A 24586-nucleotide genomic window follows, 5' to 3' on the forward strand; every position below is an offset into this window, starting at 1 on the left:
AGCCCAGGGTACCTCTTCCCACATGGCCCCTGATGACCCCTAGCTAACCGTTTTCCTGAAACAGGTGTCTATCATTCCTATACATACTATTATCTTTTTTATTGATTGTGTCTATCCCTGAACAGTGTGTAATATTGACTTGTGTATTTTTGGACTCCATAGAAATGGTATCATACGTTGGGTACCCTCCTGTCTCATTGTCCAGTGCTTTGTTTGGCAATCTGTGCATGGTGCTGAGTGGAGCTCCGGAGCAATCTTTGTCATTGCTGATTATATTCCATTGTGTGACCTTTCCACCTGTATTCCTCATTCCTGTGGTAGTGAACAGGCATTTAGGTTGCTGCCTGGTAGGTCCTTTATTTATATCTCATCTCTTTGCATCTTCACCATGACCTTGTAATAGCGATACTGATAATCCCCATTGTACAAATGAGAAAACTTTTGACTTGCAGCAGTTTGGTTAACTTGTTCAAGGTACTGAGTACTGAAGTGGAATCTGAATCCACAATCTTTTCAGGATGGAATGTGAATTTATAACCGTGTTGCCATCATTTGGTACACTATGTTCTATTAACACAGTAATAATGGATCCTACCAAGGATGACCTTGGATACTAATGTGCAGTGACCATAGCCTTTCTCTGAGGACGACTTGAATCAGCATCACATGTTATTGGTTGTAGTTTAGTCCTTTGAAAATTGCTGTGTTTGACGTTGTGCACATTAATAAAAACCTTACTCCCCGTATACATAATATCATATGGTATTTGTCTTTCTCTTTCTGCCCTCCCCCTGCCCCCATAGCATTTATCAAAATCCTGGGTAATTCAGGAGCTAGTGTATTCTTTCTTGATGGGGACCACAGTGCTGGGCTGAGGCCTCTGCTGCCCAGAAGGGCGTTTACATATCCGTGACATCTTTTGAGCCTTCCTTGGTTTGCACAAGTGACATGGAACACCACATTCTGTCTCTCTTAACTGCAGTCAACGCCACCTTCTCCCCACACCTCTGGCTTTTAGGAATCCAAATTCAGTCCTACCTCTCCACCTGTTTCTCTCTGCCTCTGCTGGAAAGTCTCCCTGGCTCGCTCCAGCTCAGTTAGATGACGTTTAAAAGAGGCCCAAATATAATTTTTCTAATGGCAAAATACAGGAGGAAGGAGGGGAAAGTTTTAATCAAGTGGGTGTATTCTCCAGAGGGGAGCAAGTACTTCATTGCAATTCCTCATTTTCCTCTGATGAAAAGTTCAGTGAATTTTTATGATGTAGAATTTATAAGATGGCTGAGTTTAGGTAATCAGCTTTAATATTTATACTCTTAGGAAAAGAAATGGGAATCATTAGTAAGCATGCATAATTAATGAATAAATTATATTTCCCTTTGTTTTCTTTCAGGTACAAGGAAATGCTAGAACTACTGGTCTCACCCAGCTTTACTGTAAACAGTGATCGTCCGGGTAAACTGAAGCTTAACCGTGCTGACGCTGATGTCTGGACTCTGAGTGACAGAGAAGGTAGGCCTCCTGCTGTGTGTTTTAGCGGGCCTGGTGCTGGTTCCATTCACCCCACGGAACATGGTAAGGGACTGATGGCCTTAGACACGCATCCTCTCCCAAGTACTGTCATTATGACAGTTTCTCTTCCCATCCAATTAGATTATTGACTCTGGACCAAAACTTTGAACGTTGCTAGCGATTTTGCCTAGACATTATAGCTAAAAGTGCGCTGGTTCGTGTTCTGAACTTCCTGTCTTAGTCTCCAGTTTCAAGAAATGCTGACACCTCCACAGGCACTGGTCAGTTGCAGGTTCCAGGCCCGGCCCCAGGTGTGTCCTGCAGGCTCTGGGGCTGGACCTCTGAGTCCTCTCCTACCATCGCCCCATCCACGCAGGCATCCTGTTTACGGGGGTTCGACGTTGGGACAACAACTCATCTGCCTTTTGCTTTCAGGTCGGGCTGGAGTCAAGGAAGCAGAGGAGAGCTAAGCTGTTTAAAAAATTATTGGCAAATGATGCAGTCAGACTAGTTTTCACTAGAACAATTCCAGCTATTGTTTGCACTGTTTGGGATCTGTCAGCCTTCCTGGTAAAGCTCAGAGTTACTTAGCAAAAGGCATTAAGCTATTATGTTTAACCATTGGGCTTAACCCTTTGTCTGAGCAGCTTTGAGATTTGCTGCTGGTATTCGAAGACCCCTGACTGTCTCTCCTTCACTGTCTGTGTTTGAGGCCAGTTCGTGGGGACACAGTGCTATGTAATTGTCATGGAAAACCAAAGAGACATGGGTCTAGTTGAGTATAACATCAGAAGGAATTTGCTTTTAAGCAACTCCAGGCTTTGGGGAGTAATTACTGCTGTCACCAAGAGAGCAGTCGGTAATGTCTTACATGCTGGTCATGAAGCTGAAACAGCCTTGCTGAAAGTACCATCAAGAGGGTCTGGGCTCCTGTGCCAAAGCTACAGAGTAGACCCTCGTTCCTCCCAGGCCTGTGGAGCATCTGGATAAGCCACTCTGAGCTCTTTGAGAGTTTGAGATAATTTCTGGAGCCCTGTTCAAAGACCATCTTCCTTTTCCTTCAGCCTGAAGGCACCAGTCAACTAAAGACTTCATTTCAGAGCCAGTAGCAACAGAAAAGGGCATAGACTGCTGAGGGAGGAAGATCCCAGACTGAATCCCAGCCAGATGACCTTGGGCAAATTGCTCAGCCTTCCTGAGCCTCAGCTTTCTCACCTGTCTAATGGGGAGCTGGGAAACATGACCACTTCGTAGGGTGCTGACTGCAAGGATCAAATGAGGTGATGTTATGTAAAGTGTTAGTCCTTCAGTCGTGTCTGACTCTTTGCGAGCCCATAGACTTGAGCCCACCGGGCTCCTCTGTCCATGGGATTCTCCAGGCATGACTACTGGAGTGGATAGCCATTCCCTTCTCCAGGGGATCTTGCTGACCCAGGGATCAAGCCTCGGTCTCCTCTATTGCAGGCAGATTCTTTACTGTCTGAGCCACCAGCTTGGAAGCATGATAAATAAACTTATATCCATTGAATTAAGTAGCCACAATGGGGACTTCCCTGGAAGTCCAGTGGGTTAAGACTTTGCACTTCCAATGCAGAGGACTCGGGTTTGATCCCTGGTTGGGGAACTATCACATCCCACATTCCACACAACATGGCCAAAAAAGAAAAAAACAAATAGTCACAGTGGACTCAAATCCATGGTTGCAAACTTGGCAGCTCACAGCCAAGCCTGGCCTTTAGGTGCATCTTTCTTTGGTTTATACTGTGTCTTAAATAAAGCTAACTTGTAAAAATTGAGGGAGTGCACATAAAAATCTGGATTTCTAGTTTCCCTGGGGATGCTAAATGCTCTAGAAGTGCTGGGCTTGCGTCCCCACCTGGGAACCTAGCTGCCACCACTGGGGACTGAGGGGCAGCTGTGGTGAATGTGAGTGACTGCCACCCCCACGTGCCCTTCATTTTTGTGAGCATCTGTCTCAGGCCCTGTTCAGAGCAATAGAAATCTAGATGAATCCTCCTTCTCCTCCATCACTAGCAAAGCAAACCCTTGGCACCTGCTATGTGTCAAGCATTAAAGTGTATTAACTCTTAAGTGTCTGCAACTCTAAGAAGTGGACATTCGTTTTACAGGTGAGACACAGGTTAAGTAGCTTGATTGAAATGACAGTTTAGTGATTGCCAAATTTGAACCTAAGTAATCAGAATCCAGGGTGTCCCGGGTGGCACAGGGGTAAAGAATATCCCTGCCATTGCAGGAGACACAGGTTCAATCCCTGGGTCAGGAGGATCCCCTGGAGAAGGAAATGGCCGTTCACTGTAGTATTGTTGCCTGGAAAACCCCAAGCCTCGCAGGCTACAGTCCATGAGGTTGTAGAAGAGTTAGACGCAACTTAGAGACTAAATAACAACAGATCTGGCTCGAAAGTCCATTTTCCTAATTACTGTTTCTGATGTAATTATTACACCCCTACTGGGTTATGAGCCCATTTTATAGATGTGGAACTTGAGGCTTGGGGAGTTGAGTAACTGGCTTAAAGTCACGGAGCTCTTGGCAGGGCCAGGAATTAAACTCAGTCCTCTGGCTCCAGAGTCTCTGCTTCTAAACTCAAGATCTTAAGGATCTTCAGACCCCAGGTGTTCATCCCTTACCCCCAGTGGTGGTACCCACAGACACCTCGTCTCTCTCTTTTTTTGTGACTTGGAGCTTTCCGCACCCTTTCCAGTGCCGGAGGGTCAGCTGGAGCCAAGGGAAAGACTTTGGGGGTGAGCAAAGGGGCAGAGAGAGGTTGCTTCCAAATTCAGACCAGGCAGGGCCGGCAGGGTCAGGTTACACACACACACACACACACATACACACACAGACACATACACGTTTCTTTCTCTTGATTAGTAGTGTGGGCAGTGAGCGCTGGGACTCAGCAGGGGACATTCCACTCTAGTTGTGGGCTTAAGTGTCAGACTCAGCTACCCCTCCTGCCTGACCTCTGGTCTTCCTCCCCCTGGGCCCACCCCTTCTGTTACAGAGTGACCACAGGGTCCAGCCCCAAGGAGGACCCCAGGAGGCATGGGCCACACGGCCTACAACTTCGGGAGGTCTGGAGGGGAAACTCGAACCCAAGAAATCCCCCCAAGGCTCCCATTGTGTCTCCTACTTTAACTCCTACTATTTTAAAGTCCCTAGTCTAGTGGCCTAATCTCTTGGGGGCTCATTTGCCTCTTCTGTTAAGTGGAATAATTAGTCCACCAAGCTCATGGTTGATGTGAGGGTGAAACGACTTAAAACATGGAGAGGACTTGGTGTTTTTAAAAAGTATAGAATCAGATCTAAATTCCTTACTCTTGGCCAGGGGGCTCTGCTTTGTGTCCCTGGCAGCCTCTCAGGCTGGACTCCACCCCATCGCCTCTGCTCACGCCGCCCAGCCCCTGGCCTTGTTTCTTTTGCCGTAACTCACAAGTCTGATTCTGACCTCAGCGCCTTCACACTTGCTGTTCCTCTGCTTGGACCAGGTTTCCTACCATCACAGGACCATCCCTTCATCCTTCAGTTCTTATCAGAGAGGTCTTTCCTTTCAAAAATAATCATTTGTTTATTCATTCATTTACTCTTTCAAGAAATGTTTCCTCAAGCACATGCCCAGCATTGTGTAAGTACTAGGAAGAAAATATGGAGAAGGCGATGGCAACCCACTCCAGTACTCTTGCCTGGAGAATCCCATGGATGGAGGAGCCTGGTGGGCTATAGTCCATGGGGTCGCAAAGAGTTGGACACGACTGAGCAACTTCACTTTCACTTTTCACTTTCATGCATTGGAGAAGGAAATGGCAACCCACTCCAGTGTTCTTGCCTGGAGAATCCCAGGGACGGGGGAGCCTGGTGGGCTGCCGTCTATGGGGTCGCACAGAGTCGGACACAACTGAAGCGACTTAGCAGCAGCAGCAGGAAGAAAATACAAAACCTTTGCCTCCTGGAGCCTAACCTGGGGTGCTGGTAGGACGAGGGTCTGTAGATAAGAAAAATATATAGCATGGTGGATGGTGTCACGTACTGTGCGGTGGGGGGCAGAAAGCAAGGTGGGATAAGAAATGCGGGGACATGGGATTGCAGTTTTTGTTAGGGGCACTAGAAATAATGTCACTGGGAAAGGAATACTTGAAGAAGGACCTGAAAGAGCAACTTCCCTGACCTTCCAGTGGTTAAGAATCCTCCTTGTAATACAGGGGACTTGGGTTTGATCCCTGGTCAAAGAAGTAAGATCCCACATGTCTTGGAGCAGCTAAGCCTGTGCACTGCAGTGTAGGTCCCACATGATGCAATGAAGATCCCATGTGCCGTAACTAAGGCCCAACACAGCCAAATAAATAGATTAGTTAATTGAAGGATGTAAAAAAAAAAAGACCTGAAGGAGGTGTGTGAGAGCGCTTCATGGTGACAGGGAGGAAGAGCCTTAGGAGCGGAGGAAATAGCATGTGCAAAGGGCCTGAGGCAGCAGCTGTCCCAGAGCACGTGAGGAGCAACAAGGAGGTTGGTGTGGCTGGAACCCAGTGATTGAGGGACCAGTGGCAGGGAGACGAGGTCAGAGACGCACCCGGGATCAGACTCCGTGAGCCCTTGGAAGGACTTGGCTTCTACCCTGAGTGAGATGGGAGCTGTGGGAGGGTTGAGAGCAGATGAGAGATGATCTGATCTACATTGACAGGATCCCTCAGGCTGCACGTGAGAAAGGACTGGGGATGTACACAGTGGGAGTCCAGAGGCTGAAGAGGAAGGAGTTACAGTAACCCAAGTGAGAGGCCACGGTGGCTTAGATGGGGTGGTGGTGATGGAGGGGAGAACAGGCCAGATTCCGGAGCAGGTTGAGGGAAAGCAGCAGAACATCCAGCCGTGTTGTTGTGTTTATTTTGTTTGTATTCTTACTCCCTGCCCTGCGTGTTGTGTTTGCTCACTTGCTTTTTGTCTGCCCCTCCACCAGAATGTAAGTTCTCTGAAGGCAGATCTTACCAACTTTAGTTGCCTACATATCTGCTGAGAACAAGGTAGGATGCATAGTAAGTGCTTAAAAAATACTTGTCAAGAGAAAACAAACTTACAGTTACCAAAAGGGGGGCAGGGATAAATTAGGAGTTTGGGATTAATAGATATGTACTACTATACATAAAACAGATAAATAACAAGCACCTACTGTACAGCACAGAGAACTATACTCAATATCTTGGGTTTTTTAATTAATTAATTAATTTTAACGCACCATGTCTTACTTGCAGCACGTAGGATCTAGTTCCCTGATCAGGGATCAAACCTAGAACCCCTGCACTGGGAGTGTGGAGTCTTAGCCACTGGACCACCAGGGAAGTTCCCAGGAGGCTTTTTTTTTTTTTTGGCTGTGCTGCATGGCCTGCAGGATCTTAGTTCCCTGACTAGGGATCGAACCCACGTATGCTGCAGTGAAAGAGCAGTCTTAACCCCTGGACCACCAGGGAATTACCTATAGTCAATACCTTGCAATAACCTATAACGAAAGAAAATCTGAATCATTTTGCTGTACACTTGAAACATTGCAAATCAACTATACTTCAGTTTTTTAAAATAATACTCACCATGTTTAAAAAGAAGAAATACTTGTAAAAGGAATCAAGACAGGAGACACAGCATTCTGCAAGACTATAGGATGCGGTGATTAAGTGAGCTCCCCCCTCCGTGATCTCACAGCCTTAGCACAAGTTGTGTCCCCTGTCTGCAGTGCCCTCTGCTTTTTTTTTTTTTAAGACAATTCGATTTCTGATCACCAGGTAACACAGTCCTTATACAAACTTGAATGTTAGGCCAAATTCCCCTTTGCTGCATTTACCCAATCTTAGTGGTTTCCTTCCCTTCCCAGAAGTAACTACTGTTATCAGTGTTTTGTGTTCCTGTTATTGAAGATTTCTTCTATATTTTACGTGTGCATAAATGTATATTTCTGTAATTTAAAGAGATACGTTTATGTTCTCAAATTCTCTTGTGCATCTAAATCACCTTGGAAGTTCTGTTGGCACACCGGTTGCAGGGCCCCATTCCCACATTCTGATTCCCATCATTTCTGTCATGATTTGGGGCTGGGGCCCAAGAATTTGCATTTCTAACAATTCCCAGACGAAGCTGATGTTGCCAGTCCAGGAACCATGCTTTGAGAACCAGGCTCCAGGACTGGTTTTAAACCTGGGTGCACATTGGACTCTCCTGGGAAGTTTTTTGGTAAAAATGTAATGCGAATGTCCAGGTCTTACTCCCAAGGAGTCTAATTTAATTGTTCAGAAATGTGACCCAGGCAGTGAGTTTTTTTTTAATTTTTATTTTTTGGCCTCCCCACAAGGCATCTGGGATCTAAGTTCTCCTGACCAAGGATCGAACCCCACCCGCTGCATTAGAAGCACAGTGTCTTAATCACTGGACCACCAGAGAAGTCCTGAGATGTTTTAAAGGTCTCCAAATGCACCCAGTTTTATGCACCCAAGGTTAATAACCGCTGCTGTAGATGGTGAATTACTTCAGGACAAAGACAATTTTGTATTCTTATATATGTATTTAAATTTCTGTTCCTAATTAGCACACAGCTCAGTACCTGACCTATGGTGGATCCTTAAAATTACTTATGGTTGGGTGGGTGAGTGAGTGAACGGAGGTGAAGTGGGTGGTTGGTTAGGTGGATGGATGAATAGAGTAGCCTATGGCCTTCCCAGGTGGCACTAGTGGTAAAGAAACTGCCTGTCAATGCAGGAGACCTAAGAGACCAAGTTTGATCCCTGGGTGGGGAAGATGCCCTGGAGGAGGGCATGGCAACCCACTCTACTGTTCTTGCCTGGAGAATCCCATGGACAGAGGAGCCTGGCAGCCTTCAGTCCATGGGGTCACACAGAGTCACACAGGACTGAAGCGACTTAGCACAAGGAACCACAGATAAGTTCAGGTTGATACTGGTTTTGAATCCGTAGCAATGTTTCTTTGACTTCCCCTTGCCTCATTTTACATATGTATAAAGCAGAGAATAAGATGTTCTGGGGAATAAAAGAGATAAGGCCCATGCAGTCCTTAGCACCATGCCTGGCTTGTAGGAACCACTTGAGAAATAGAAGCTATCATTCATTACCATTTAAGGCAAAATTGGATTTGAATTATATCCTGTCTTCTGGAAGGAGGAGGGAAAAAGTTTTGGAACTAAGTAAGCAAAGCTGAATCAAGAAAAAAAAAATTTTTTTTTCTTTTAAAATGCAAACACATTTTGCAAAAGCTGAGACTATAATCTCATTAAGTGTTTCCTTGGAGAGGTGAAATCACTGCCCTGTGAAATAAGCAGGCTGTCATCTGCACTCAGACTGCCTGCCCCTCCTTGCCGCTGGGCGAGATGTGGTTTCATTTCCAGTTTCAGTCACCGGTTCTAGCCAGGGGCTGGCATGTTTTCCTTCATTTCCCCCAAGCCAGGTTGAGCTGCCCAGAGCTTTGCCTGGGTCTGGCCTGGGGAGGCACAGATCAACTTGACCCTTGCCATTTTTCAGCGGGCTTCCTGGGCCTCCACCCCCAGAACGACCTCTACCTGTGTGGTGCACATGCTGGACTCCTCATACAGTGCTCCCTCCTGCGGTCGCTGCCCCTGGTCTCTGTACCGCTTAAAGCACCCACAGGAGGGAGATGAGCTGATGAAATTTACAGACAAGCACCTTCCACAGCACAGACCTGCCTCAAGACATCTGGCGTTAGAAACTGTCTCATCTCATGGGGATCAGTTGGAAGTGGCCCCTGGGGCCCAATTAGGCAACGTAATAGTGGTGGCTGCCTTCAGAATCATTAGTTTTTTAATCCTCCCAGTGGAAAGAGAGGTTAAAAAAAAAAGTGTGACCATTCAAATTGGGTTTACAATGGAAGTGGATTAAGCGAGATCCCCAGGAGAATAGAAAGCTAATAATAGCTCCCCCTGTTGATCAGTTACCATTTGGTAGGTACCTGCTTTGCAACAGCCCTACAGGGATGAGATGGTGCCCCATTTTGTGGATGTGGAAACTGAGGTTTAGGGAAAGGAAGTGATGGACCCAGGGCCATACAGTTATAGTGCAGCAGAGTTAGGATTTGAATTTGACCCTTTAGCCCATGTACTTTCTTTGGAAGGAACAATAAGACAACAAATTATGAGACTTGAGCTGTAAATCTGGCCCACAGTCGGTGCATGGTAAGCATTGTTGAATGAATGAACCAACTGTGTCTGTCCATGGGTAAGTTACATCACACAATCACACACACACAGTCACACAATACATGTGCACTCATACACACAGACTCCAGCTCTAGTTTCCTCATATTACATTAGATCATTTAGATTCCCTTCTTGGCCCCGGTATGCATTTGAGTTTGTGGCTTCTGGAATGAAGATTTATTTTTATGAAGCCAGAATTGGGACTTCTTAGTAATTTGCAATTCCTTATTAGCCTGTGGTCTAAACTCTCACTACGTGAAGTGGGGTTTCTGGGCCTGCCATGTCAGTGTCACCTGGGAGCTTCCTTGACCTACAGACTTGCAGTCTGCATTTTAATAAGATCCCTGGGCGAATCCTGTGCATAGTCGTGTTCCGGGTGCTCTCCTCTATCCATTCCTTCTTTTGCACCTTGGTACAATTGTAATTAAGTACTTTACCTGTGTATTTGTTTACTGTCAGTCTCCCCTGCTAAGTGGGCTTCCCTGGTAGCTCAGACAGTAAAGTATCCACCTGCAACGCTGGAGACCCAAGTTCAGTCCCTGGGTTGGGAAGATCCCCTGGAGAAGGGAATGGCTACCCACTCCAGTATCCTTGCTTGGAGAATCCCATGGACAGAGGAGCCTGGTGGGCTACAGTCCATGGGGTCACACAGAGTCGGACACGACTGAGCGACAGACACTTCCACTTTGACTCCCCTGCTAAACTGGAGCGTCCATGAGTACAGGAACCCTGACTGGTTTTGCCAATTCTTGTAACTCATTACCTAGCACATGCCTGGCATATGGTAGGTGGTAAATGAATGAATGAGATCACCCTGAGGCTTTGGCTGTCTGCTTAGCTAATCCTTCTCCCTTCACCCGTAGGAAGCTAGGGCAGAAGAAGGGACTTAGAGCTTTCAATTCACAAATGAAGGAGGCTCTCTGCCCCTCCCTTGAGAGCTAGCTGCCCCAGTTTCTGTGCTAACCACATCCCTCAGAGACACGTCATGAAGCTTGGCCTAAATAGATTTGGCTACGTTGAGTCGGGTCACCAGGGCTGTTTTCACCACTGGCAGCGTGGATTTAGTGCTAGTGCTAAGTCACGTCCCACTCTTTGTAACCCTATGGACCATAACCTGGCAGGCTCCTCTGTCCACGGGATTCTCCAGGCAAGAATACTGGAGTGGGTTGCCATTTCCTTCTCTACGGGATCTTCTCAACCCAGGGATCCAACCCGCATCTCAGGCGTCTCCTGCGTTGGCAGGCAACTTCTTTACCACTAGCACCACCTGGGAAGCCCCAGTGTGGATATAAGTCACCATCAACGTGGATATAAGTTGCCATCAGTGATTCTGCCATTGACCCCAGTCTTGTCCATCATGGCATGTTCAGTGGCATGGCCAAGTCTGAGAACAGAACACTTGGTCAGTGGGAAGGGCATCTCCACCTTCCAGGCTCTGGATCCCACCAGCATCAAAGGACTGATGCTGCGACAGCCTGTGGGGTCTTCACCACCCTTGGGGCTCACTTGAGAACGAGAGTTAACAGGTCTTCTGCCCCTGTGCTAAGGGTCCCATGTTTGTGATGGGGCAACCAGGAGCAGTATGACCACTCCTCCTCGATTGCCAACGTGCCCTCTGGGTCTGGGACACTGGCCTCATGGAGAGACTCGTGACTGCAGTCCACATTCTCTATCCCTCTGGCAAGCTGGGGTTCGATGGTGTACTGCTGTCCAGAGGATCATGCCTGTACCCAGGTGCATTGCCAAGTCTGTGGGCCAGATCATTCCTGAGCTGCAGGGAATGCTGTCTGGCATGGTCTCCACCTCATGTAAGTCTGGCACCGACTTACCATTTGGAGAAAGCTGTCACATACAACAGCAGCCAGAGAGTGGTGACCCTGGGGGTCCCTGAAAGGTGTCCAGGGCTACGCTGAGGACCAGGCTGTTCCTGCAACTTGAACGATAATGCCCACTCTTCCACCTTTCACGCTGGGGCTGGCGTTGCCCTACAACCACTCCATCAGGCCCTTTCCTGATACGCCGAGGACATATGGCTCCAACTGCAGCTGGGCCTGCTGGTCCACAGGACTAATATCCCTGGACTCCAGCAGAGGAAGAGAGAGGCTCTCTGCTTCTGGGGAGTCCCTACCCCACCTCTGCACCCAAAATGTTGAGCGTGGCCATCCTTGACACAGTTCCACTCCAGGGCCTGCAGGAAGGGAAGGAGCTTGAGGACCCAGTGTCGTAACATCCCATAAGGATTCTCCAGGAGGTCCATGCCATCCTTACCGGGGAAAGAAAGGAAGGAGAAAGGGAAAGAGATTATTCTGTATAGAATACATTCATTTTCCAGGTTCTCAATTCTCCCAGGCATCTTGGATTCAAAAAAGTTAAATGTGATACCAGCTAAAAAAAAAAAAAAAATAGGAGAAAGCCTGTGCTTTTCAAAAAGTACATCATCTGCACAAGAAAAATCTCTTAGCACTGACTGAAGGCCTGTTTCTGGCTTGCGCAGTCTTCCTGGGGGTTGTTGGGGTGGAAGAGGGAGCAGATAGGAGGTTTGCACGGCTGGAGAGGGAGACGGGCCCACATAGGGAGGGCAGAGCGCGCAGCAATTCAGAGGAATGGAGGAGGCGATTGGCCACATGTGAACATGCAAACCAGGACGCAGAGGTTGCAGGCAGGGGAAGATGCTTTCTTCACGTTTCTAGAATGCCGAGTTCATCTGAGCCCATGGGACTGTTTTCCATAGATTTCGATTTTTATGAATATTTACACGTTTATTAAAACATACTCAAAATGTTTAATTCAGTATCTTATGTAGTATTATTACTAAACATAAATCACGTGCTTCTTACCAGTAATGAAACTGAGGCTGTTTCAGAAGGAGACCGTCCTGGGTGAGGCTGAGGAAGGGGGATATGGGAGGCTCCGCCTGGGGCAAAAACCCAGAACAGGGAAATTAGCAGTGAGGGAGCACCCACTGGGAGCCAGGGCCTTTCCTTGGCATTGTGTTGGCCCGACTTTTTATAAAGACAACACGTAGGAAGATAGGTTATATTACAGTCATTGCACACACACACACACACACACACACACACAATATTCTCACATTTATAACTGGAATAAAAGTTTTCCACAATTCCTTCTCGTGTGCTGTGTGGCCAATATATGCTGATGCTGTCCATCCTATTTTATTTTAAATTCTAGCTATAGCTCTCTAAGTGGACTTCAGGACTTGCTTCCGTACCCTAGTAGCTTGGGACTCAAACAGAATTTGACTCAGCCAAGGAGATGATTAAGGAAATGGACTTGGGACTCCCCTGGCGGTCTAGCGGTTAAGACTCCACACTTCCAATGCAGGGGCACGAGTTCCATCTGGATCAGGGAACTAAGATCCCACCTGCCACAAGGCATAATTGAAAAAAAGGAAGTAGACTTGGGACTAAACGGCCTTAGGTTCAAGTCCCAGTTTCCATGTCTGCAGGCTTGAGAGCCTTTGGAGCCTTGGTTGCCGAGTGACTACAGTGGGGATGTCCTTGTCGCATTGCCGTGGGAGTGAAGTGAGTTCAAGCAGTTAACACAGAGCCTGGCACGTGTGAACTTGTTGGTGGGGGCTGGTTGTTGTTGATGATGATGACTGCCCCCCTGGGCTGCTGTGCCCTGCTTGGGAAGCCAAACTCCAGAGCCAGACCACCTGAGTTCAGACCATGGATCTGCCCCTTAGGACCCGTGCGTTCTTGAGTGAGTGATGTCAAAGGCACCTTCCTTCATCTGTAACACAGGAATGGGAACAGAACTTTTTTCAAGGGTGGGGGGGAGGATTATGAGAATTAAGATAATTAATCCAGGGAACAGGTTTAGAAGAGAGTTTGGCACGTAGCAGGCACAGGGTAAAGAATGGATAGAATCATCACCGTTACCATCATCATCATCTCATTTCATCCTCACGCACCCTTATGAGATAAATGTTTTCCCCCATTTCACAGGAGGGTGCCCCGTGACCCAGAAACTGTAGGCGATCTGCCCAAAGTCTCAGTGCTGACTCAGAGGTACAGTTGGGATTGCAGGTTGGTTTACAGAGCAGCTCAGAGCTCTGGAGGGCATGGAGTATTTCTCAGGAGGCACAGGGACACCCCTCCCCCTGCCCTGCAGACCAGAGAGAGTGAATTGGCAGGTTGGTACAATCAGTCAACACGTCATCTAGAACTTGCCAGGATTCCATGCTGAGGACATTGCATTGTTTTTGTTTAAGATGACACAGCACAAAATCCTCCCCAGTGAACTGATTGTGTTTAAAATGATCCTCTTGGCAACATCTCTCCCAGCAAAATTGTATCACCTCTTCATTATCTCCTGATCATTACCTCCCAACCATGGTTGGAGGCTGAGTGCCCAGGGACACAGCCCTTGTACCAGGACCTCAGGCGTCTCCCATCTCCCTCCCCACACTCTAGTTGGAGCCTCGGAGACAATCCAAGATGTGTCTCCCCTAAGTGCTGGAGCCAGCCCCACCTGAACCCCATGGACTGAAATTGGAGAGGGAGAGAAAGAATATCAATGTGATGCCCTCAGAAGGAAGGAAAATGGGTGTCAGATAGCCAAAGCCAACCAGTATCTGCCTTTCCAGGTGTCTGGAGTTGCCTTTAAAGAAAGGAAAAGAGTGGGTCTCCATCCAGGAGTAGAAATGGCGTCAGCTGCCATCTAGTCGTGGGCCTGGCTGACGCATATTCTTTCTGTCTCTTTGGCCTCCATTTCTCCAACTGTACAATGGGTGGGGGGATGGATTTCCCCCCTGATGTTTCAAGATGTTATAGATTGTATATACATAGTTCTTCAGTTAGTACCTGGAGACAGCACACCCAGAGAAGGTTAGTGCTACATTGATGTGGCTTGGATAAGCTTGTGTGCTTGAGAAAGTTCCTGACCACAACTCCATGCATTTCTTCCCCTTCAACCTGGCGTCTGAAGTCACAGCTTCTGGAGACCATCTCTCTGACAGCTCAAGTCCTTCAAATGTTTTTTTTCCCCTCCAGGGATCACCACATTGGCCCCGAGTGTGTCCCAGCTCTTTGCAAGGTGAGTACCCTTGCCTTAGCTTCCTCTCACTCTCTCTTCCTTTCTCCTTCTTGGAGGGCAGAGACGCTGGAGCCAGACTCCCTGGAGAGGAATCCCAGTGATGCTCTTACTGGTTGAGTGACCTTGAACAAATGACCCCCACTTCCCCAGGCCTCAGTCTCCCCATCTGGAAAATGGGGACAATGCTGGTGTCTCTTTCACATAAAAGGCACTCAGAATGGGGTCTGGAATAGACTGTTCGGGAGTGTTGGCTGTTGTTTTTTTCTTTCTTCCTTTTTTCAATCTTTTCTTCCTCTCCTTCCTGTCCTTTCCTATCATAGAATTTCTCTGTTCCTATCTCCCTCTTTCTTCTCTATCTCTCCCTCTGTTTTTCCTTCCTTGCTTTCCTCTCTCTCTTATCTCTCTCTCCTCTTCCTTCCTTTCGCCCCATCCTTCTCTCTTTACCCATCTCTATCCTTTTCCCTCCTCTGCCCTCCTTGTTCCCTTCTTCCTGCTCCAACATTCACCCAACAGAGCTCCTAGGAGCTCTGGAGACTCGCAAGATCAATGAGACACAGCCCCTGTCCTCAGAGAGCTTCCAGTCTAGTGGGAAATGGACCAGTAGATCAGAGATCTCAATATGGTGAACGGTACAAATGCTCCACCAGAGCTGTGTCCAGGGGCTGAGGGGTGCCTGGTGATGGACAGGGCTTACCCAGGGCAATTGGGGAGCTGCCTTGTCTGCACCCCACAGTGTGAGAAGCCCCAGGCTTGGCGGGATGGTCAGCATGGCTCTCGTCTGAACGCTCACCTCCTCCATAGCTAGATATTCTCTTCCCCGGACGACCCCGCAGAAGTTGTTTGTAAGGAACACACTTTCTCAGCCTTCCTTTTCCTCCAGAAGATGTTTTGGGGGTTGTCAGTAGCAACTGAAGTCTGTTAACTCTACTTGACTTGTTTAATGGCCTTGGGGTTAGAGAGCTTCCTCGTCCTCTCCTGGCTTTTCATTCGAGCCATTTTATTCCAAGAAATTCACATTGGTTCTGATGGGAAGCAGGAATTGATCATCGCGGATTTCCACCTTCTACTTCCAAGGACAGGTGTAAATTGGGAACATTTTCAAATAAAATTCTCTGCTCAGCGCTATGTCCCATGCTCTGGATGTGTTTCCAGGCACCTCATACATAGCGTGGGAGTCTTGACTGATGAAACACCTTCCAGTACTGGATCTGGAGTCTCCAGTTCAAGCGACTTTCTTACGCATGTTGGAACAAATTCCCTGACCCTTTGGCACAGAAGTTGTCAAAAAGAAAGGAGGCCTGAGAACATCTTTTTATAATTCTGTGAATTTTTGCATCTGTTTCATGCATGCCATTAAGCTTCATATGTAGGAGAAACTCTGGAAATGAGAAGGTTTTACTGTATTAGTGTGATCAAAATGGAATCAGATACAGGTTTGGGAATCTTATTACCATCTACTGGTAAACTCGTGGTCAGAATGATTAGATAAAGTTTGTCAAGTTGCACAGAACTTTAGTGTCTGGCCCTTTTGACCTTTAGGCCCTTTTGACCTAAAGGGCCTGGGTGTCCTAGTGGAGTGGTTAAGGACGTGGCCTCTGGAACCAGGGTTCAAACTGTGAATCAACTGTGTGCATTCTCTCTGCCTCAGTTTTCTTATCTGTAAAATGGGAATGAGAATAGTAACTGCCTCCAAGGGTTGTCACAGTTGCTATGAGATTTAAATTAGCAGTCCACATACAGTAATCAGGACAGTGCCTGGCGTATCATAGACCCAAGAATTGTTAGCTGTTTTTGATCACAGGAGGGACTGTTGAGGACAGTGTGAGAGTCGGAAGACGTTCTCAAATCCAGCTGAATACAGCACCCAGGAGAGCAGACCCAGGCTTTCCAAAGCATCTACTTTGCAAGAGAAGGGGGAAATAAAGAATGTGTATGTTCATGTGTGAATCTCTCCTGGTTTTAAAATATTGGCGACTCCAAATTAAGAAAAAAACTGCACTGGCCAAAGAAATTGCATCTGTAGATTCACCGTCTTATCCCCATCTGGTTAGAACGAGCTAACCTCGACTTTATTTATTGCTGCCTGCAGGACTGAGTCAGTCCCAGGCCCTGAGCAGCAGCAAAGCTCCATGGTTACAAATCCACGTGGGCTCGGGAGTCAGACTTCCAAGTTCAGATTCTGGATTTCCTGCTTTCTAGCTGTGACTTCTGGTCTCTGAGCTTCAGTTTTCTCTTCTCTAAACTGGGAGTTAGAAGAGCCTCTACCCCAGGGAATTGATATCAGTATGTGATGTGACGTGGACCACGTCAGGCCTGTGAGGCACAATTCCTAGCCTATGGTCAGAGCTCAGTGACTACTAGCAGTCATTATGTTACAGATGTTGTACGTCAGCAGCCCTTTATTTATTTTTTAGGATTTTTTACCAGTATTATTTATTTTTGGTTGCAGTGGGTCTTCATCGCCACTCAAGGCCTTTCTCTGGTTATGGCAAGCAGGGGCTAATCTCTAGTTGCGGTGTGTGGGCTCCTCGTTGCAAAGAAAGTGGGCTTAGTAGCTGTGGCACATGGGCTTTGTTGCCCCGAGGCATGTGGGATGGTCCCAGGCCAGAGATCAAACCCATGTCTCCCACATTTGCAGGCAGATTCTTAACCACTAGACCGCCAGGGAAGTCCCTCAGTGGCCCTTTAAATCCTAGCCCTTCATGGAACTGATTATTCATCTTGGAGTAAGAAATCCATTTGTGTTCTTTGGTTGCAAGTAAGACAAATAGACCCCAGCTGTGTTCAGATGCTCAGTCATGTCCAACTCTTTGTGACCCCAAGGACCTAGTCTCCTCTGTCCGTAGTAGTCTCCAGGCAATAATATTGGGGTGGATTGCCATTTCCTCCTCCAGGGCGTCTTCCTGACCCAGGGATCGAACCCACATCTCCTACGTCTCCTGCATCAGCAGGCAGATTCTTTCCGCTAGCACCACCTGGGAAGCCCAGACCCCAGCCGATGTAAGCCCAAAAAGATTTTTTTCTGGCGGGGGCGGGGGGGGGAACGATCTGGAGTAGCTCACAGTGAAATCAAAAGTGGAATAATCAGGTCTTGAGAAAGACCCAAAATAGGACTGCTTCTGGGGTCCAAGCAATAGGAAGGGAATAAAAACAGTCTTTTCAGAATGTGGTTGTTGGAATGAATTATTCAGTCCAGGATTTCAGTTCCCAGAATAGAATCTGATTGGATAATCTTGCACCCTGTGCCCACCCCGTGGCCCAAAGCAGGGCATCTTGACTGGCAACCCTGTCAAAGCTGTATCAGTTGGGAATGTGTCTAAATAAGGGTAGATAGTCACAGTGGAATAGGCTCTACTGCAGTAATCAATAAACCCTGGTCCCAGCAGATTAACACAACAAAGGTCTGTTTCTTACATAAAGCCCAGGGATCGCGTGGATCTCTCCAAGGCAGCTCTCCTCCACAGGCTGACTCAGGGTTCCAGGGTGTAACCCTGTTGGCTCCGCCCTCTCAGCTTGTACCCTCCGGAGTTGCTGCTGAAAGAGGAGAGAGGACAGCAGGGTCTTGAGGAGACGGTTTTATTGGCTAAACCGTTGTGTTGAACAGAATCCAGTCACGAGGTTGAATCTGACTGCAAGAGACCCAGGAAGTGTCATTTTCCTGGTGCCCAGGAAAGGAAAATGAAATAAGGCTTGATGAACATGTAAGTTGTCTCTTTCCTGGAAAGAGTACATGGTGGTCCAGGGACTAGGACTAGTACTTTCATTGTTGGGACCAGAGTTCCTGATCAGGGAGGAAAGATCCCAAAAGTCTCAAGGCCAAAAAAATAAAAAATATCCAAAGGGAAATAGTGGTAGTGGTGATACCAGGGGGGAGGGATGTGCTAGGCTGGGCTTGGAGATTTAATCTTCTTTCTTCCACGCAGACCTTGCCCTCATCTCCTACCCGGTCAGCCTCCCTCGGCCATGGCAGCCTACGGCCAGACACAGTACGGTGCAGGGGTCCAGCAAGCTACCCCCTACACGGCTTACCCGCCTCCAGCACAAGCCTATGGAATCCCTTCTTACGGTGAGTACCTGAGCAGGCCCTTGCTTTCCGCAGGATCCTTAACATCACAGTCTTCATTCTGCCCACACGCTTCAGTTAAACGCAGAAAGAGGCATGCAGCCAGCCTGATTTTGGATTGGAGACAGAGAAGAAGGACAGACCCTTTCAATACAGTTCAAGTTCTAGAGACTATGTCAAGGCCTCTTTTGATTGCAAGGGTAAGAAACTTAACCCAAGCTGGCTTAGAGAAAATGGAAATTTAATGATTCACATACTGGTAAGCTTGGGGACACGGCTGATATCAGGTATGGCTGGATCCAGGTGCTCAGAGGATGTCAGTAGGAAAATGTCTCTTTTCATTTTCAGATGTTTTCCTCTGAGTTATCTTTACTTCTGCCTGGGTTCTGCCAAGATAATCTAGAACTGAGATAAGATGGCCCTTGGATACTTTTTAACCTATAAAATATACTTGACATTTAAAAAATTAATTGCCGGTTTTTAAGTGGGAAATGTTTACATAATTCATATTTCTAATGTCTTTAAAAAAACAAACAATAGATGTCTGGGCAGCACTGGGCCCACATTTTTGCGTCAAAAGTGGATAACTGTAGGGCTGACCCTGTTAGCCTTTGTTGGCCACAGTCCTCTCCTAACCCTCATTACTCGTTTAAATTAGCTGCCTGAAGATGTTTAAGCTTGCAACCCCTGGCCTAGAAGGAGAAAAAAACAAATGAATTTTTAAAAATCGTAGGTTAAAGTGATTTCAAATTATGATGCATGGGATGAAAGAAGACAAGATCGTGAGATGGAACAGAGCAAGCAAGATTTAACTTAGGTTCCAGCTCCAAGGAAGGTCTTTTACACAAGGAGCTGATTCATCTGAGAACTGAGAGATGACCATTAGTAAGCACGGGAAGAGAGGCGTCCAGGCAAAGGATGATAGAAATCCTGGGGAGATGATTTGGCAAACCCCAGAAGCCCAGTGGCTGGAACACAGGACCTAGATGAACTAGGCGAGGTGGGCAGAGTCTTAGCACCTGGGAAGGACTTTATTCCAGTGAAACAGGAACTCACTGGCAGGTTTATAAACAGGGCTGTCTGATGCAATCTGGAATTTTTGAAGATCACTTTGGGGCTTCCCTGGTGGCCTAGTGGTTAAGAATCCACCTTGCAATCAAGGGACACTGGTTCAACCCCTGATCCGGCAAGATCCCTCATGCCTCAGAGCAACTAAGCCCATGTGCCACAACTACTGAGCCAGCACTCTAGAGCCCACTCACTGCAACTGCTGCAGCCCACCTGCCTAGAGCCTGTGCTTTGTGACAAGAGAAGCCACTGCAGTGAGAAGCCCCACATGACAATGGCAAGTAGCCCCTGCTTGCCGCCATTTGAGAAAGCCTGCGCACAGCAACAGAGACCCACTGCAGCCAAAACATAAATAAATATATCTCAAAAAAAAAAAAAGATCACTTTGGCTGCTATGGGGAGATTGGATTGGAGAGAAGCAAGAGGAGAAATAGGAAGGCAATTTGGGAGACTGATGAAGCCTGGAGTGGAGCGATGGTAGAAGCCTGCTGGGAACAGTAGACAGGCAGAAATAGACATATTCAAGAACAGTTGTTGCATTAGGAGTGACAAGTCATGGGACACTAGGTCGGGCATCCGTCAGAGACACCATCACTGTAGACAACAGAGACACCAGCACTGAGACAACATCACTGCGTCTTTGAGATGCTACATCACTGAGATGCTGCCACCCACAGTCCTCAGGGCTCTGTATCCACTCATTCTTTTAAACCCCAACTCAACTCTCTGAGGAAGGTCCAATCATTATCCTCTTTCAAGGGATAAATAAATAGAGGCTCAGAGAGGATAAATAACTCGCCCAGGGTCCCCTAGTTGGTCGGTGGTAGAGGTGGAATTACACCCAGCAGCCTGGGCTCTGGAGTCCAAGCTTTTCACCGCTGAGCTCTGCTGCCTGAGCACACATTCCAGAAATCCTGGGGGATTACCTGTGATGGACCTCGGCCGACTGGTGCGGGCATCTTTTCTAACTTCTGTCCCTCCTGTGCCAGAAGATGGGTGATAAAATCACAGGTGAGTCATCCTGCCTGGCTGACAGCCAAGACATATGAAGCTGGATTATTTTTCAGCATAAAACAGAACCCTAGCCCTGCTTCCAGACAAAACATGGCATTCGGTGGAAATTAATTTGGTCCAAAGTCATTTGCTAGTCCCAGTTACTTTCAGAGGCTCTCTGCCCTCAGAATACAGCATAAGTGGCAAGGTCATATGTCGTGGGTTCACACCCCACCTCTGCCCCCTTGCTGGTCCTAAGACCCAGGGTGAGTCACCTCCTTCATACAATGGGAGTGATACTAAGTCTGGCTTCCTAACCACTGTTGTTGGTGTAAATGGGATCATCTACATCCAGGATCAGCTACCTTTTTCTTTAAAGGGCCAGTTCCTAAGTATTTTCAGCTTTCTGGGCCATGCAGTCTCTGTCACAGCCACTCAGCACTGCCGTTGGAGCATGTAACCAGCCAGACAATGTGTAAACTATTGAGTGTGTCTGTGTTCTAATAAAGCTTTATTTACACGAACAAACAGTGGGCCACAGTGGGTCCACGGACCACAGTGTGTCAGCCCTTGATCTATATTAAGGGCTTAGCTCACAGGGCCTGGCCCAAGGGAAACGTCCCGTCAATACAGTAGAGGCCAGGCTGCCATACACCTCGTATGTCCACATCACTGAGTAATGACAGGTGGGCTGAAAAGCCCTTTCCTTTCACACATGCCTATGCCCTAGCAAGCAGTGTTTGCTCACTGTCTGGACAAACCCTGTTGAATCTTGTTAGGAAACTTTTCTCCTTGCTCCTTGGCAAATAGCGTTATTACCTTTGTTTAAATAGCTGCAGGGAAATAATAACACAGTTGAGCAAACTAGAGGCAAGGAGGTCACGAGTGTGGAGTACTTTTTTCTCAGTTTGTTATGCAAACATAATGTTATGCAACATTTAAGACATATGTAAAAGAGTAGCACTATAAATAACCATGAGCTGACCATCCAACATGAAAAATAAAGGGAGGCTATCTCCCTTTCTTGTCAAATACCCACATCCCTGGATTTGCTGATTACTGTCACTTTCACTTTATTAATATCATCGCTCTGCCTTTCTTTGTGTGGGATGCTATGTGTACTCAGTCATGTCCAGCTCTTTTGCGACCCCATGGACTGTAGCCCGCCAGGCTCCTCTGTCCTTGGGATTTTCCAAACAAGAAGACGGGAGTGGGTTGCTGTTTCCTTCTCCAGGGGACCTTCCCGACCGAGGAACCAAAACTGTGTTTCCTGCTTGGCAGGTGAATTCTTTACCAATGTGCCACCTGGGAAGGCCTTATGCAGAATAGAGGTTGGCAAACTTTTTCTGGAAAGAGCCTGATGATAAGTGTTTTTGGCTTTGTAGGCCATACGGTGTCTATCAAAGCTGCTCAACTCTACCCTGTCTCTTGATAACAGCCGCAGATAATACAAATCGAATGGGTGTACAGGCATGCCTTGTTTTATTGCATTTTGCTCTCTTACGATTCACAGATACTGCGGAGGTTTTTTGGTTTTGTTTTTTTTTTACAAATTGAAGGGTTGTGGCATCTGTGCTTCGAGCTAGTCTGTCAAGGCCATTTTTACAACATTTGCTCACTTCATGTCTCTGTGTTACATATTGGCAATATTTTGGGCTTTTGCATCACTACTATATTTGTTATGGTAATCTGTCACCAGTGATCTTTGGTGTTATTACTGTATTGTTTGGGGGCTCCATGAAACGGCCTATATACGATGGCAGATTTAGTCAATGAATGTTGTGTTCTCACTGCCCACCAACTGGCCATTCCCTCATCTCTTTCCCTCTCCTCTGACTTCCCTGTTCCCTGACACACAACAATATGAAATTAGGTCAGTTAAATAACCCTTCAGTGGCCTCAAAGTGTTCAAGTGGAAAAAAAAGTCACATGTCTCTCACTTTAAATTTTTAAAATGCTAAAAATGATTAAACTTAGTGAGGAACTCATGTTGAAAGTCAAGACGGGGACAGCTCAGCTCTGGCACCAGTTAGCCAAGTTGCTGTCATAATTGTCAGTGAAGTCATGCACCATCTAGTGCATAAAATCCCCTCACACCCGTTACTGATAGGCATCAAGAGAAAGCAGAGAAAACCTAGACTTCAGAGTTACCTGCTAATCGAAAGATTCTGATTAAGTGGCCTGGTTTTCTGAACCTCAGTTTCCACATCTTTAAAGTGGGGAGAAACTTCCCTAGTGGTTCAGTGGTTAAGATACCATGCTTGCACTGCAGGGGGCGCGCAGGTTTGATTCCTGGTCGGGGAAAAAATAAAATAAAATAAAATAAAATGGGGAAAGTCATATTGCCTATTTCATGGGATTGTTGTGAGTACTTCATTCACAGCTTTAGATATTCATCATTCCCTTTCTTTTCATCTCCCAGAAATCCTGCCAGTGGGGATCAGCATCTTATTTCATAAGGGAGGAGACTTCCAGGCGGGGGTTAAAGGAGAAACTGTCCAGGTCACCAAGAAATGAAGCAAACCATCCTGGGCTCCTGCCCAGACCACTTGAGTCAGAATCCATTGTTTTTACCACATTAAGCATTCTCTTTATTTATGGGGGTGAATGGGTGAGAAGGAGGGAAATCATAACTACAAAACCATCCCCAGAACTAGGAGTGTTCTTTTTAAAAATGCAAATTTAAATAGTATTGAAATACTATTTTACACCTATAAGATAAAGATAAGCAAAATTGATTACATGTTCAATAAAGGTACAATATGTGGGCTACTGATGGTGGATCAGCTTCCTCCCTCAATACAGTTCCTTCTCCAGCCAGCTGCTCATGGAATGGGTGCCCGTGCCTTGGGGAAGCATGTCAGACTTTGGCTAAAGCAGAAGACAGATTTATAACTGTTGCCTTTGGATAAGTAGGTCCCTCCATGGAAACAGTGGAGAGTATGTCTTAAGATTAAGTGGCATCATCTTTACAGAGGGAAAATGGTTCATTTAATACCTTCACCCCAAATGCTGATGGACTTTTAAGCCATACATGGAGCTAGTCCTTGCAGTGCCTGCTTAGTCACTCAGTCATGTCCAACTCTTTGCAACCCCATGGACTGTAGCCTTCCAGGCTCCTCGGTCCATGGGATTATCCCGGCAAGAATACTGGAGTGAGTTGCCATGTCCTCCTCTGGAGTATCTTCCCGACATAGGGATCAAACCCGTGTCTCCTCTAGCTCCTGCATTGACAGGTGGACTCATTACCGCTGAGCCACCTGAGAAGCCCCAGTACTTGGAGTAGAAGGTTATAAACTCATTACCCTCAGAGCCAGGCAGGAAGCTGTGCGAAAGATGAGACCCACTTAGCCTGCCTTTCCCTTTCTCATTTTTGAACATGTCCTAGGATGTAAAAACAAAAAAAAACACCCAAAAAAACTGTGGTGAAAAATAGCACCTTAGAAACCAACCTCCGTGTCTCAGAGACAGTATGAGAACCGTAGTGACCTGGGAAACACACAAACTGGGAAGCTCCTGGGGACAGCCTGTTGTCCTGTGGGAACACGGTCATGAGGTTTCTAGATCATCCTGTTGTTCAAGAGAGGCCATAAGTCTAGATTTTTGGGGTGAAATCTCCTGGTTTTTAAACAAAAGCAACCAATTTCAGGTTTTGCTTTAAAATACCCAGG

General features: G+C 46.9%; 1 protein-coding gene across 12 annotated transcripts in view; it reads left to right on the forward strand.

Moving 5' to 3' along the window:
- The window catches only part of EYA2 (EYA transcriptional coactivator and phosphatase 2), a 251911-nt gene that overhangs the window by 80350 nt on the left and 146975 nt on the right, over positions 1-24586 (forward strand). For 5 of the 12 annotated variants that reach the window (XM_081559420.1, XM_081559423.1, XM_081559418.1 and 2 more), the window contains 4 exons: positions 1394-1512; positions 14749-14791; positions 17686-17791; positions 18715-18857. In XM_081559420.1, coding sequence (XP_081415546.1) covers positions 18755-18857 — 103 coding nt within the window. In that variant the 5' untranslated portion in view covers positions 1394-1512; positions 14749-14791; positions 17686-17791; positions 18715-18754. The remainder of the gene's footprint in view (positions 1-1393; positions 1513-14748; positions 14792-17685; positions 17792-18714; positions 18858-24586) is intronic. The other 7 variants (XM_081559413.1, XM_081559416.1, XM_081559411.1 and 4 more) reach the window with 2 other exon arrangements.

The sequence above is a fragment of the Giraffa tippelskirchi genome, chromosome 13 (assembly GCF_054371585.1).
Source record: "Giraffa tippelskirchi isolate mGirTip1 chromosome 13, T2T-mGirTip1v1.2.pri, whole genome shotgun sequence".
NCBI lineage: Eukaryota > Metazoa > Chordata > Mammalia > Artiodactyla > Giraffidae > Giraffa > Giraffa tippelskirchi.